This window comes from Dendrobates tinctorius, unplaced genomic scaffold, assembly GCF_039654945.1.
Source record: "Dendrobates tinctorius isolate UK_male_01 unplaced genomic scaffold, ASM3965494v1 ptg000120l, whole genome shotgun sequence".
Taxonomy (NCBI): Eukaryota; Metazoa; Chordata; class Amphibia; order Anura; family Dendrobatidae; genus Dendrobates; species Dendrobates tinctorius.
In genome coordinates, this window is record NW_027361788.1 from 5,970,011 (window position 1) to 5,986,482 (window position 16,472).

The 16,472-nt window shown below is 46.6% G+C and overlaps 1 protein-coding gene across 6 annotated transcripts in view; it reads left to right on the forward strand.

The window, feature by feature from the left end:
- NEK6 (NIMA related kinase 6) overlaps positions 1-16,472 on the forward strand; it is a 247,120-nt gene that overhangs the window by 152,379 nt on the left and 78,269 nt on the right. For all 6 annotated transcript variants that reach the window (XM_073590703.1, XM_073590702.1, XM_073590708.1 and 3 more), the window contains one exon: positions 13,956-14,096. In XM_073590703.1, coding sequence (XP_073446804.1) covers positions 13,956-14,096 — 141 coding nt within the window. The remainder of the gene's footprint in view (positions 1-13,955; positions 14,097-16,472) is intronic.

The following is a 16,472-nucleotide window of genomic DNA, read 5'->3' on the forward strand; positions in this document are numbered from 1 at the left end:
CTGAAGAACCCTTAAGAAACCCACGCAAACATGGGGAGAACATACAAACTCCTTGCAGGCTACATGTGGAGGTACATATGAGAATGGAGAGGTGAAGGCTACATGTAGGGGGACATATGGGGTGGAGGGGTTGCAGGCTACATGTGGGGGTACGTATGGGGGGTAGCAGGCTGTAAGTAGGCTACGTTCCCCAGGTGGGATTTGTTTTTTCACTTTGCACTATGGTGAGGTTTTGAAATCTGCAACACTTCAGTCTCTTTTGCAGTAAATGTTATATGATTTTACTCATAGACTTGAATATAATGATAAAAATGCTGTAAATGCAAAAAAAACAACGCATGTTACAAAAAACTCATTGCCTTAGCTTGAGGGCGCAGTCAGACAGCATGACGATCACATCGTAGTGCTTGGACTGGCCAGCGGCTCGCCTGACCCGAGTGCATATCTATACAGCTGTCACGCTCGGGTCAAGAGAGCCACCAGCCAGTTCGAGCACTGCGATGGTCATCCATGTGCTGTCTGATTGATCGGATCGCACACAGACACCGCACTGATCAATGTTGTGTACTGTAATATGGCTGTTCAGATGAATGATTTTTTTTTATCAGCGTGACTGTCCATGCGAACAATAATGGCAGCATGCACTACTGTCATGATGAGACTCACACAATGAAGTCTATGGGTGTGAGAAAAAAATCTGATCCCACATGGAACATCCAAGCGACATGCAGTTATTACAGCTAAATCTCTGTTATAAACCCAGGAATTTGTATGTGATTGTGGACGTGTTGTATAAAACAGATCGTACACGGACATAAAGAATGGACACTCGGATGGCACATGGATTAAAATCTGATGAGATTTTTTTTAAAAATCGTCCGCGTTTTCTGGATGAAACTCGGGTGATTTCTCTTACACTTGTTTGCAGGCTCCTTAACTGTCAGCCGAATCCGGTGATACCGGTGAGTTTGGCCAACAATAGTCTGGTGTGTATGGGGGACTATAACTACTATCTAAAGATATGGGCACTTTTAGTCTGACTTATCAGTAGAGGGCGTCACGACTTACAGTGCCTAGGGCAGCATAAACACCAAATACGGCCCTGCCGGTGCCCCATACACATTAAATGGTATAAATATCAACAGTTGAGTCTAATGTGTATGGGGCCTTAAGAGCAGAAGACTAGTTGTGCTACTAAGATATTGAAACATTGATGTTCATGCAATTCTCTGACAAGTTATTAAAAATATCCTTTTAAAAACTGCATCGTGTGAGAAAGACATGTGAATGGAGCCTTACTAATATACCAGCTGTATTGTGTGGTGGAATTCTGCTGTAATATATACTCTTGACATGGACAAAATGATTTTTAGATATGTTTGCCGTTACCTTTTGTTAATATTTATTAACAAAACCTTTATTTTGTGTAAAAAAAAAAAAAAAATTACTATTGTTAACATCATGGACAGTGAAGGCTAACAGAAACACCAAACAGTTGTCTACAACTATTTACTTGTAAATAAACCAAAGTTCCCACTGTTGTTAAATCCATCATCTAAGGTTACAGAAGTAATTCATAACATATGATCTGATCCCACATGGAACATCCAAGCGACATGCAGTTATTACAGCTAAATCTCTGTTATAAACCCAGGAATTTGTATGTGATTGTGGACGTGTTGTATAAAACAGATCGTACACGGACATAAAGAATGGACACTCGGATGGCACATGGATTAAAATCTGATGAGATTTTTTTTAAAAATCGTCCGCGTTTTCTGGATGAAACTCGGGTGATTTCTCTTACACTTGTTTGCAGGCTCCTTAACTGTCAGCCGAATCCGGTGATACCGGTGAGTTTGGCCAACAATAGTCTGGTGTGTATGGGGGACTATAACTACTATCTAAAGATATGGGCACTTTTAGTCTGACTTATCAGTAGAGGGCGTCACGACTTACAGTGCCTAGGGCAGCATAAACACCAAATACGGCCCTGCCGGTGCCCCATACACATTAAATGGTATAAATATCAACAGTTGAGTCTAATGTGTATGGGGCCTTAAGAGCAGAAGACTAGTTGTGCTACTAAGATATTGAAACATTGATGTTCATGCAATTCTCTGACAAGTTATTAAAAATATCCTTTTAAAAACTGCATCGTGTGAGAAAGACATGTGAATGGAGCCTTACTAATATACCAGCTGTATTGTGTGGTGGAATTCTGCTGTAATATATACTCTTGACATGGACAAAATGATTTTTAGATATGTTTGCCGTTACCTTTTGTTAATATTTATTAACAAAACCTTTATTTTGTGTAAAAAAAAAAAAAAAAATTACTATTGTTAACATCATGGACAGTGAAGGCTAACAGAAACACCAAACAGTTGTCTACAACTATTTACTTGTAAATAAACCAAAGTTCCCACTGTTGTTAAATCCATCATCTAAGGTTACAGAAGTAATTCATAACATATGATCTGATTGTCTTATTTCAGTGATTGCAGGAAGTTTAGCTCAGGAGAATCCTTCTGTGATTTCTTATAATAGCAGCTAGGGTTATAATTTTCAGATTATGCTAATTATAGGGATAATGAAAAATATTTTGCGTACAGGAACTAATCTTCAAACAAGAGAAGAAAATCTAAGAATATATTGTCGTACATGGAAACAATGGAATTATGTGAACAGACTACAAACAGACCTCGTTAAGACTGATGCAGCGATACTCTATTCTGTCCATTTTCTGCTTTTTTGCTAGTGTACATGTAGTATAGATAGATGCAAGAAAGGACAGAAAGGATGCAGGATCAGACTACGAATGAAGACACATAGGCGTACATAGAAGCTATATACCAAAAAATGTTAGATATTTTTTTTTAAATAAAATAATGTTTTATTGAACATTTTCAAAACAAATTTTCATCCCCCCAGTCCTGCCTTAACCCTCCCCTTCCTACCCTAACTCTCCCCTTCCTCCCTTACTCTTCCCTTTCCTCCCTTACTCTTCCCTTTCCTCCCTTACTCTTCCCTTTCCTCCCTTACTCTTTCCTTTCCTCCCTTACTCTTTCCTTTCCTCCCTTACTCTTCCCTTTCCTCCCTTACTCTTCCCTTTCCACCCTTACTTTTCCATTCCCGCCCTTACTCTCCCCATCCCACCCTAACTCTCCCCATCCCACCCTAACTCTCCCCATCCCACCCTAACTCTCCCCTTACATCCCACCCTAAAAACACCTTCCCATCCTAACCATTCCCATCCCATCCAACTCTCCTCTTCCTACCCAACTATCAGATTTATGGAAAAAGAACTTTCGATTAGTTATTCCAGATTATTCCAGATTTTGTCAAGGAAGAATTCACAAGTTCATTCTTTCCTGTAGTGAGGTAATCCTTCTGGTCCATTCTTTCACCTGCCTCCCCCACTCCCAAAAACAATGTATATATTGATATATCAAATAAGACAAGACAATGACCCTAAGCACACAGCTAAAATAACAAAGGAGTGGCTTCAGAACAACTCTGTGACCATTCTTGACTGGCCCATCCAGCGCCCTGACCTAAACCCAATTGAGCATCTCTGGAGAGACCTGAAAATGGCTGTCCACCAACGTTCACCATCCAACCTGATGGAACTGGAGAGGGTCTGCAAGGAAGAATGGCAGAGGATCCCCAAATCCAGGTGTGAAAAACTTGTTGCATCATTCCCAAGAAGACTCATGGCTGCACTAGCTCAAAAGTTGTTTCTACTCAATACTAAGCAAAGGGTCTGAATACTTATGACCATGTGATATTTCAGTTTTTCTTTTTTAATAAATTTGCAAAGATTTTTACATTTGTTTTTTTTTTCAGTCAAGATAGAGTGCAGAGTGTACATTAATGAGAAAAAAATGAACTTTTTTGAATGTACACTCTGCACTCTATCTTGCAACTGCAATGAAACAGCGAAAAATTTAAAGGGGTCGGAATACTTTCCGTACCCTCTGTATATTATTCCAACTTTCTTTCCCTAACTACTGCAATTCTTTCCTGTGTCTTCCTCAAAAATTGTTTCCTAAGCCACATGTTCATATATTGCTATTTAACACTGAGATTTACCTATCTGGTGAGGTTATTCATCAGCATTCTGATGAATGTTAATGTTAGAGGGGCTATACCTGGAAAATCCAACCACTGCTTCCACAGATTTACAAATTTTAAGAGGAGGTCCTCTATCTTAAAGTACACAAATCTCTCAAGACAAAGCATACAGTTAACCTTGGGAATGTATTGTTGTATATTAGGGGATCAGTATCCTTCCGATGAAAGGCAACTAATTTTCTAGCTTGATAATGTCAATGAAGGATAGATAGTTGGTGGGTCTCCTCAGTTGGCAAAACGCTCATGTGGGGAGGAGGACTCCCAGACAGTGACCGGGCCGGTACCCAGGGGACCGCCATCAGGGTTCCTGAGGGAACAATACTAGGAGAACAGTAAAGGGAGAGACATGACCAAAGTTGTCAGGGAAACGGGGCGGGGCAAGGATAAAAGGAGCAGGGGGCACGCTCAGTTGGCAGTTGGGAGAGAGTGTGACAGGAGTCAGGAAGCCGGGTGACTGGAGGGGACACCGACAGGAGCCTGTGAGGAGGAGACTGCGCACTCACCGACAAGTGAGACGTGAGAGACTTTTACCGGAGGCCGCTTCCCGCCCACTTTCTCAGTCCCCCGCCCTTGTGGGAGAGATCCTTTACCTCAGGTCGCGGCTGTGACTACACATAAAATGGCCACAGAGGCCTGGACACTGCCCCCGGCCTTCTCCTACCTTGGCGACCCCATCATCACCGGCCTCGGGACGCCACTTCGCCATAGGCGACGTTAGAGGCGCATGTCCCGGTTACGGAAGGACATTTAGCGGAGGACGGCCACCGGCCATTTGGGGGAACTGCATCATTACCGCGCCCCACCAGCATCGTTTCTTCAGGGCCTGTTGTGCCCCACCGACACCGTTTCTTCAGGGCCTGTTGCGCCCCACCGGCATCACTTCTTCAGGGCCTGTTGCGCCCCACCGGCACCGTTTCTTCAGGGCCGGTTGCGCCCCACCGGCATCATTTCTTCAGGGCCTGTCGAGCCTAAATCTTCCCGGAATATCGAGACGTCAAGGCCGCCGCATCAACGATCTCTAAGCGGCTGCATCTGCGATCCTGAGTGACGCATGGAGGGATAAGTGGACTATAGCAATAAGTACCATAGTTTGGCCATATTCCTGCCTTCGACACCTGGACTAGCCGGGTTACTCCCAGTTACTTAGAAAAGTATTGTTTATTTTATTGAGTCCCTGCGAGGACAGATTTGTGTTACCCCTTTTTGCCTGTTCAGCATAGCCCTAGTGGCTCCAATTTATAAAAGTTTATTATACAAGTCATACCCTGTCTCGTGTCTCATCATTGCATCCTGAGGACCTGCTTGACCCTACACTTGGCGTAGTCGGCAGGATGCAGTCTCCGAGCGTGGACAGTGGTGCCCCCTACCCAGGTGGAGCTGTCGGCTCTACAAATAATGAGGGTCCCCGCTCCAGCATTTCATTGGGGGCCATGCTGAACAACCTGCCTAGATTTTCCAGCTCCAATACTATGTTATGGAGCTGGACAGAGCGGATGCGGGGGCTCTTTCGGATGCACCCAATGACCCCTGATCTGGAAACCGAGGTGGCACTCATGGCACTGGACGGGGAAGTGCGGAGGTCAGTGATGTTGAAACCTCCGGGGCACCGCAACACTTTTGAAAAAGTGTTACAGATAGTAGAGCAGACCCATGGGGACCCTACTAATGTGGGAGAGTTAAGAACCCGTTTGTTTAGTCGGATGCAAGTAGAGGGGGAGATGATCACAGAGTATATGAATGTCCTCCAAGAATTGCATACGGCTATTGAAAGAAAGGACGGGGTAGGGGTAGGACCTGTTGACATTACCCTACGTGACCTATTGGTGACTGGTTTGCGGGATCCATTAGTCAAACAGGCACTGCGGGAGCAGATCAGAATGAATCCCCGAATAGACTTTTCAGAGGTGGGAAGTCAGGCACGTGCTCGAGAGCAGGAGCAGGGAATGGCGGTCCCCGTGGGGAAAATCCGAGGTGTGGAGGCCTCCACGAATGCAGTCGAGTAGCCTCAGTGGGTGGAGGAGATGAAGCAAGAGCTGAAAAATATTAAGGGCAAGTTGGCTGAAGTAAAGAGAAGAACCAAGACCGGGACTAGACGACCTAGCTTTAACACTGACTCCTGGGGAACCCGCTCCCCGCGGGGTGGTCAGCCTACAAAGGCCCGGTGTTTTGAGTGTGGAGAACCAGGCCACTTCGCCCGAGTGTCCGCGGCGTGGGAGATACCCACCCCGGCGGCCATTAAACTAAAGGTCTCCGGGCTGGGGGGACGCCGCTCGGAGCCGAAAACCACAACTAGGGGTGGTGGAAGTCCCGAAGATTTGGTAGCAAAGTGTCCGGTGGTTTGGGCAGAAGTGGAGGGCCGGGCCGTCCGGTGTCTGGTAGATACGGGGTCACAAGTAACCACCATGCCTGCCACGTACTTTCAACAAAACTTCCCGGAGGCAGCAAGACCCCAGTGGGGGCCCATGATTAGACTAATAGCCGCCAATTAATTGCCGGTCCCGGTAGCCAGGGTGGTGTGGGTGCAGGTGACGTTGTGTGGTAAATCCCTTGGTCACAGAGGGGTGGTGCTAACTCAAGGAGAAGCTGATCAACGGCACCCCGTCACCCTAGGCATGAATATTTTACAAGAGTTCGGCAACTTACTACTAAATGATCCTACACAGAAGATTCTGAAGCAGTGGGGTTCTCACACAGCTCAGGGACAGGTATTCCAGCAGCTGATGTGAGGTGCACGGGTGCATCAGGACTGTCAGGAGGGCGAGGCTCTAGGCAAGGTCATTGCGTCAGCAGCTCCCCTGCTTGTGCTACCTCCTCGACAGACAGTGGTGGCCTTCCAATTCGAGCCCCGATACCTTTGGAGGGCGTGGAGGTGCAGGTGGAGCCGTGTCCCTCAGAGCGCTTACCTCCTGGCATACTGGTGGCCCGTTCCCTGGCTACGATGCAAAAAGGAACCGTCCTGGTGCGCTGCGTTAACCTTGAAGACCGAGACACCGTTCTGAAAGCATGGACTGTACTGGCCAAACTAGTAAAGCCTTTAGAAGAAGTGCTGCCAGCTCCTGCGGTTCAATTACGAGTACACCCTGAGGATCCTTGGGAAATAACAATACGAACCTTACAGGCCCACGAAGTCTCGGCACAAGAGAAGAGCCGAAATATTTTGGAGCAGATGCGGGCCGAGCTTTCTGAATTAACTGCAGCCCAACTCTCACAGATAAAAACATTGCTTGGACAGTACCATGAAGTATTTGCTAGCCATGAGGACGATTTTGGGTGTACCACCGCCATCACTCATGAAATCCCCACAGCAGGAGCGGCCCCTATCCGGGAACGATATCGACAGATTCCGCCACAACTCTATCAGGAGGTGAAAACTTTGCTGGCCCAAATGCTGCGAAAAGGGGTAATACGGGAAAGTCAAAGCCCCTGGGCGGCCCCAATCGTGTTGGTCCAGAAGAAAGATGGTACACTACGATTCTGTGTGGATTATCGTAAACTGAATGCTTGCACTATTAAAGATTCATACCCACTACCCCGCATAGAAGAATCCCTGTCTGCCTTGGGGAAGGCAACATATTCCTCGACCCTGGACTTGGCCAGTGGGTACTGGCAGGTGCCCATGTCAGAAGAAGATAGAGTCAAGACGGCGTTCATATTGCCCATGGGACTGTTTGAGTTTAATCGGAAGCCGTTTGGGCTGTCCAATGCTCCCGGGACCTTTCAGCAATTGATGGAGCGGTGTCTGGGAGATCTCAATTTCGAGGCCACGTTGATCTATCTGGACGACATCATCGTCTATGCCGCCACCTTCGAGGACCACCTGAAGCAGTTGGGACAGGTACTCAGCCGGTTGCAAAAGTACGTGTTGAAGGTGAAGCCTCAGAAATGCCACCTATTTCGCTCTCAGATTGAGTATCTGGGTCATGTCGTTTCGGCAGAAGGTGTGAGGCCATCCTGGGAGAAGGTTGCTGCTATCCAGGAATGGCCTTCCCCCGAGACGGTGAAAGATGTGCGGGCATTTCTGGGGTTAGCCGGATATTACCATCGTTTCGTGAAGAATTTTGCATGTCGAGCTCGAGCCCTGCACGACCTACTAAAGGGGGCTCCCGCTGGGGCCAATGCGTGAAAAATCCAATGGCAACACCCTCAGGAAGAGGCCTTCCGAGACCTCAAGACTGCGCTCTCGGATGCCCCAGTGTTGGCTTACGCGGATTTCTCACAACCGTTCATCTTGCACACTGACGGGAGTCTTCACGGGTTGGGGGCTGTATTGTCACAGGTTCAGGATGGCCGGGAGAGGGTGATCGCATATGGAAGCCGCTCACTCCATGACTCCGAGCGTAACCCTGACAATTACAGCTCCTTTAAACTTGAGCTCCTGGCAGTGGTGTGGGCCATGATGGAGAGATTCGCAGAGTACCTAGCGGGCTCCGAGGTGGTGGTGCGAACTGGCAACAACCCGCTGGCTCATTTGGAAAACGCCAAATTGGGAGCTCTGGAACAGCGATGGGTGGCCCGGATGGCGAAGTACAATTTTAAGATTATCTACAAAAGAGGGGCCGAGAATGTCCATGCAGACGTCCTCTCCAGGATTTGACGTATAACTCCAGGACAGAATCGAGACGAAGAATTAGAAGGAGAGGAAATACCGTTCACTCTCACTGCTGCCGTGCTCACAACTGACAATAAAAAAAATCTTCCTCTGAGACCCCAAAGGGCATACTGGAACAATCCCGGGATAAGTGGATACAACAGCAACAAGAAGTCGAAGACGTTGGCCTCCTCAGAGCGTGGGTCGCCGCTGGGCAATTACCCACTGACCCTCAACGACAAAATTTGACTCAAGACCTGTTGCTTATGCTGCGACAATGGGAGAGGTTGGTTATCCGAAAGGGACTATTGTATCGTAAAATAACATCACAAACACTCTCAATAACGGTTTGGCAGGTGGTTACGCCAGGAGCCCAACTTCACGTATTAGCTCAGGAGGCTCACGAAAAAGGGGCCCACTTCGGAAAAAAAAAACCTCTGCAATGGTTGCAACAGAAAGCTTACCACCCGCGTTTGCCGGCTGTTGTGGACGAAATTTGCCGGACCTGCCGCTTATGCGAGTTAGCCAAACCACCCGCTCAGCGAGCCGCAACACAGACTATTGTGACTTCAGCGCCCCTTGAGCTCCTGAAGGTGGATTATCTGACCATTGGGCCCGCATTTCATGGATACGAACACTGTCTCGTCATGGTAGATCATTTCACCAAGTTCGCTGTGGTCACCCCCACTCGGGATCAGACCGCAGAGTCAGCCGCCTCTGCAATTTGTAGAAACTTTATACAAGTATACGGCTGTCCTCAACAAATACATTCTGATCAGGGAGCATGTTTTTTGCGAAAAGTCATGGAAGAACTACATCACCTCTATGGGATTGACAAATCCCGGATCACACCGTATCACCCGCAAGGGAATGGGGCTTGTGAACGATTTAATCGGACAATGATTCAGATGTTGCGCACTCTGGAGAGTGACAAGAAGGCCCGTTGGCCCGAATATGTTTCGGAATTAGTTTGGGTCTATAACAATAGGGTACATCGAGTGACTGGCTATACCCCTTACTCCCTGTTGTTCGGACGAGAAGGTAAAAGGATCACGGAGGTGGAGTTGGACCCCGAAGAGCCTCAGCCCTGGACTGGAGTGTCGTCTTGGGTCCGAAATCATCACCACCGGCTGCAAACTCTTCACCGAATTGTACACACAAAGCTCCGAGACTGGGAGCACCCAGGGAAGGATGCAACCCCACCTCCTCACCTTCAAAGTGGGGACCGGGTGCTTGTACTAGATCAACGCCCCCAGAACAAACTAGAGCCGCGTTGGGAAGAAAGTCCTTATCGGGTCTTACGCCGTGTCAATCCAGACGGACCGGTGTACGAAATACAACCCGAGGAGGATAAAACACTGCCCACTCGTATTGTGCATCGTAACATGTTACGCCTGTGTACTTCCTCAGACCTGAAGCAACCTGAGTCTACCCCGTCGACATCCGAACCGTCTTCTGTATGTTGGGACCCGGACGACGACGAAGATTGTCTTCCAGGACACAGAGGCCCTCCACTCAGTAATGGATCATCTGACACAATTAGCCCGACCGCACCAATCAGCCCACCGGTGTCCACCACCCCAGACGACTCTACCCCAGTTCGCTCCGAGCGGTCAACAGCCGGCAAACCCCCTGAACGATATGGACAAGATCAGTTCATATGGCAACGAACATTGAAACCCCTACAGACTGATCTCAATAGACTAAGGCCCTCGCCCGAGGACTGGTGAGCTTACAGGGTGGGGGAATGTGGGGAGGAGGACTCCCAGACAGTGACCGGGCCGGTACCCAGGGGACCGCCATCTGGGTTCCTGAGGGAACAATACTGGGAGAACAGACATGACCGAAGTTGTCAGGGAAACGTGGATAAAAGGAGCAGGGGGCGCGCTCAGTTGGGAGAGAGTGTGACAGGAGGCAGGAAGCTGGGTGACTGGAGGGGACACCGACAGGAGCCTGTGAGGAGGAGACTGGGCACTCACTGACAAGTGAGACGTGAGAGACTTTTACCGGAGGCCGCTTCCCGCCCACTTTCTCAGAGAGCCATGACGCCATCCCCCGCCCTTGTGGGAGTGATCCTTTACCTCAGGTTGCGGCTGTGACTACACATAAAACGGCCACAGAGGCCTGGGCACTGCCCCCCGGCCTTCTCCCACTGCGGCGACCCCGTCATCACAGGCCTCAGGGGACGCCATTTTGCCATGGACGACGTTAGAGGCGCATGTCCTGGTTACGGAGGGACCCTTAGCGGAGGACGGCCACCAGCCATTTGGGGGAACTGCGTCATTACCGCGCCCCATCAGCATCGTTTCTTCAGGGCCTGTTGCACCCCACCGACACCATTTCTTCAGGGCCTGTTGCGCCCCACCGGCATCACTTCAGGGCCTGTTGCGCCCCACCGACACCATTTCTTCAGGGCTTGTTGCGCCCCACCGGCATCGCTTTTTCAGGGCCTGTTGCGCTCCACCGGCACTGTTTCTTCAGGACCTGTTGTGCTCCACTGGCGCCGTTTCTTCAGGACCCGTTGCGCCCCACCGGCATCACTTCTTCAGGGCCTGTTGCGCCCCACCGGCATAGTTTCTTCAGGGCCTGTTGCGCCCCACCGGCATCGTTTCTTCAGGGCCTGTTGCGCCCCACCGGCATCGTTTCTTCAGGGCCTGTTGCGCCCCACCGGCATCACTTCTTCAGGGCCGGTTGTGCCCCACCGGCATAGTTTCTTCAGGGCCTGTTGCACCCCACCGGCATCATTTCTTCAGGGCCTGTTGCGCCCCACCGGCAGCGTTTCTTCAGGGTCTGTTGTGCCCCACCGGAACCGTTTCTTCAGGGCCTCTTGCGCCCCATTGGCACCGTTTCTTCAGGGCCTGTCGAGCCTAAATCTTCCCGGAATATCGAGGCGTCAAGGCCGCCGCATCAACGATCTCTAAGCGGCCGCATCTGCGATCCCGAGTGACGCATGGAGGGATAAGTGGACTATAGCAATAAGTACCACAGTTTGGCCATATTCCTGCCTTCGACACCTGGACTAGCCGGGTTACTCCCAGTTACTTAGAAAAGTATTGTTTATTTTATTGAGTCCCTGCGAGGACCGATTTGTGTTACCCCTTTTTGCCTGTTCAGCATAGCCCTAGTGGCTCCAGTTTATAAAAGTTTATTATACAAGTCGTACCCTGTCTCGTGTCTCGTCACTGCAGCCTGAGGACCTGCTTGACCCTACACTCACATACCCCAGTAGGCAGATAACGGGATCTGATGGAACCTCACACCCAAACACCCTTGGTTGAAGATCCAAAATCTCTTTCCAGAATTCAGTAAGTTTAGGTCAACTCCACATTTAATGGCATAGGTTTGCATCAGGGGCCCCGCACCTATAACAATTTGGAGAGTGTCTGTTTTGCAGGGTGTAGACATTGGTAAAATCCTTTCCTCGGAATGCCCAACTCTCTCTGTAATTCCTGAAAAACCTTGAATTGAATTATCGTTAATTAGTTGTGTTATCCGAGAGAGCCCCTTACCTTGCCAGTGCCTAAAACCTTCTAATTTGTCAAATTCTGGGTAGTTAGGATTGTTGTTGATATAGGTGAATAATGGGAGTATCCCACAATACCCATCATCTCTTTATCTTTAGACCTTATTCTGTGAATCCCTCAATAGTTATACCTTAGGAATTATAGTTCCGAAACCCTCCCCGTTCAAAACTTCCACCAAATTCCTTACCCCCCAGCACATGTCTTATTCTAGCAGAGGATGATGGAAGAAGGGTTGCCCCAGCCCCGCAGATGCTACAGTTGTGATTAAATATCTTCACTTACCATTATACCCAAATATTTAAAAGAATGGACTATCCTAAGTTCTCCTGCAGCCATCATCTCATTTGGGGGTTTCGTTTACACTGTCATAAGTGCCAATTTATCCCAATTGATAGTGGCCTGATGGCCAAAAATACTTGAAAATAATGGCCATAGCGCCCGCTAATGATGCCAGCCAATTGTCTAGGCAAAGAACATAATCCGCATCTAATGCAATTTTCTCTTGGTGTTCCCGTATGGGAAGCACTCAGTTTTTGATGAGAGATGGTTTGCCGCGGCCAACGGTTTTATGGCGAATAGCAATTGAGAAAGGGGGTAACTCTGCCTTGTGCCTCTTTGTAAAAGGAAAGATTCAGATTTAAGGTTACTAACTTGACTTCTGGCTTGGGGGGCAGGATAAAGAAGCTTAATCCAGGAAATAAATGTCTCTCCAAATCCCATATAAGATAATGTGCTCCACAAGAAGGACCATTCGATTCTATATAAAGCTTTAGCTGCATCAAGAGATGCTATTGCTTTATATTTTTGGTTTTTAGTGGGAGGCGGAAGATTTAGAAATAATCTTTGCATATTAATCGTGGCGTAAACTCGGCCTGGTCTTGGTGAATTATGGATGTTATCAGTTTATTTAAGCCTGTTATCCAATAATTTTGATGCCCACTGTAAGTAATGAGATGGGGCGTTAGGACTCTTGGAAGTAATAGATCTTTCCCTTCCTTTGAGATCACTACAATGGTGGCTTTATTCATTGATGGTGGTAATCTACCATCTTATATTGCATAATTAAAAACCTCTAAAAGTTGTGGGAGAATAAGTTTACTGTACTTTTTATAAACTTCCACTGGAATCCCATCTTCTCCCGATGAAGGGTTGTTTGGTAAGGATCTCAAAGCCTCCTCAAGTTCCTCCACTGAAAGAGGCCCATCTAAAAACTGGGCCAGAGTATGTTCTCTCTGGAAGAGATCGGACACTCAACGGTCAAATGGATACAGTTATTTGTGCTAAAATTCACGGTTAATTGTTGAGCATGGATAATGGTGAAAAATAGAGGGAGGACTGAAGATAGTCTGTTTTCTCATTACCGCCCCCCCCCCCCACCCACACACACACACACACAACTGTTTGTTATATTTACATCTCTGTATTGGACCCTAGTCCCTTTGGGACCAGTTATTGGGATAAGATTGCAATGGATTTTGCTTCAGAGAAAACGCCGCTAAACGGTACATATGCACGTAGCTTAAACTATTATTTATTTTTTTTTTTTTTTTAAGTTAACTTGTACTTATGTTCATTGTAATGTTTTGTTTTCTCTTATTCTTCTAAACTAAAGGAAAGAAAAAGAAGGTAAAAAAAAAATATCAGAGACATGTTGCTTGTATTGATTTTTGTTTTCCTGTATAATGGTAATGAAATTGTTTCTACAGAGACACACAACCTCCTATCCTTACCGATGCAACCTGGCAGACTTTAAAATAGAGAAGAAGATCGGACGGGGGCAATTTAGTGAAGTGTACCGAGCCAGCTGTCATCTCGACCGGAAGCCTTTGGCTTTGAAAAAAGTCCAAGTAAGTTTTATTCTAATTGTAAATTTACATTTTGTTTGAAAGTTTGTAGAGAAAAATAATACTTGGGAATGGAAATGATAGTTTTGAAGTCTATAAAGGAGTTCTAGAAGTTGCTCCGGCCTATTCCTTCTCCATGGGCCTCATCTGGGAATTACCACTCAGTAAATAGGGCCATGGATTTGAAGGTCATTTCCATGGCAAAATTTTTCTACCTTGGGTGACATTTGCCACAATTTCACCCATGAGGGTTCCTATGTGCAAACACGTTGCAGAAATTCAGCTGGAGGTGATAATTGGCAAGAATTCTTCAACTTGCTCTCAATTCGACTGTCTAGAACATTTCATAAGCTTGCTTTGAATTTTGAAGTATTGATAAACCCATGCATGTGTACCCGTGTTTTCTTCCTAGCGGTAAACACCCCTACATGAGCGTCCATTGCGTCTGCTATATGCATGGAACGCACAGTTCCTTTAGTTCTATGCAGGCTTCACTTTTGCACCATTGTTCCATAATCTGCCTTAAAAGTAATTCTTATGTCCTCTGATGCCAATATTTTCACTATTTGGTTTCGTCCATATAGTAATAACAAGGCTGCATTTCACCATCCATGTTTTGGTTCCAAAACACAGAGCTTCCTAGATTCCTAGATCAAATGAGTCAGACTTGGGGTATGTTCACACAAAAAGATCTGCTTCAACTACACTTTGGCGATTCTTTCTATTGATTTCAATGGGAAATCCAAAGTGATAATCAACAGTTCATACAGCAATTTTTTTGGTGACTTTTTTTTTCTTTCTTCGACGTTTTGAAAGGTTTGCCACAGATAAAAAGAAGTGACATGTCACTTCTTGACGCTGTCAAACAAAATGCTGCAAAAAAAATGTATGGAAAAAGAAACCTTTTTAAAGTTGTGCCAAAAAAACGCTTCAAAAACCTTGTCAGATGTGAAAACCCATATGGATTTCTGACTTGGATTTCGTTTTGAAAACTACAATGGATTTGTCCTTCTTAAAGGAGCTCAGAGCAGATTGACTGTTGAAACTAGACTCTTGAGGCATCATGATGTGGCGAAACATATACAGCTAGGTCCATATATATTTGGACAGAGACAAAATTTTTCTAATTTTGGTTCTAGACATTACCACAATGAATTTTAAGCAAAACAATTCAGATGCAGTTGAAGTTCAGACTTTCAGCTTTCACTTCAGGGTATCCACATTAAAATTGGATGAAGGGTTTAGGAGTTTCAGCTCCTTAACATGTGCCACCCTGTTTTAACAGGGACCAAAAGTAATTGGACAGATTAAATAATTGTAAATAAAATGTTAATTTCTAGTACTTGGTTGAAAACCCTTTGTTGGCAATGACTGCCTGAAGTCTTGAACTCATCGACATCACCAGATGCTGTTTTCTCCTTTTTGATGCTCTGCCAGACCTTCACTGCGGTGGTTTTCAGTTGCTGTTTGTTTGTGGGCCTTTCTGTCTGAAGTTTAGTCTTTAACAAGTGAAATGCATGCTCAATTGGGTTGAGATCAGGTGACTGACTTGGCCATTCAAGAATATTCCACTTCTTTGCTTTAATAAACTCCTGGGTTGCTTTGGCTTTATGTTTTGGGTCATTGTCCATCTGTAGTATGAAACGACGACCAATCAGTTTGGCTGCATTTGGCTGGATCTGAGCACACAGTATGGCTCTGAATACCTCAGAATTCACCTCATCAATAAACACTAGTGACCCAGTGCCACTGGCAGCCATGCATGCGCAAGCCATCACACTGCCTCCGCCGTGTTTTACAGATGATGTGGTATGCTTTGTATCATGAGCTGTACCACGCCTTCACCATACTTTTCTCTTTCCATCATTCTGGCTTTTTTAGATGTTTTGTAGAAAAGTCCAGTCTAGCCTTTTGATTCTTGATGCTTATGAGTGGCTTGTACCGTGCAGTGAACCCTCTGTATTTACTTTCATGCAGTCTTCTCTTTATGGTAGATTTGGATATTGATACTCCTACCTCCTGGAGAGTGTTGTTCACTTGGTTGGCTGTTGTGAAGGGGTTTCTCTTCACCATGGAGATTATTCTGCGATCATCCACCACTGTTGTCTTCCGTGGGCGCCCAGGTCTTTTTGCATTGACGAGTTCACCAGTGCTTGCTTTCTTTCTCAGGATGTACCAAACTGTAGATTTTGCCACTCCTAATGTTGTAGCAATTTCTTGGATGGGTTTTTTCTGTTTTTGCAGCTTAAGGATGGCTTGTTTCACCTGTATGGAGAGCTCCTTTGACCGCATGTTTCCTTCAGAGCAAAACCTTCCAAATGCAAGCACCACACCTCAAATCAACTCCAGGCCTTTTATCTGCTTAATTGAGAATGACAT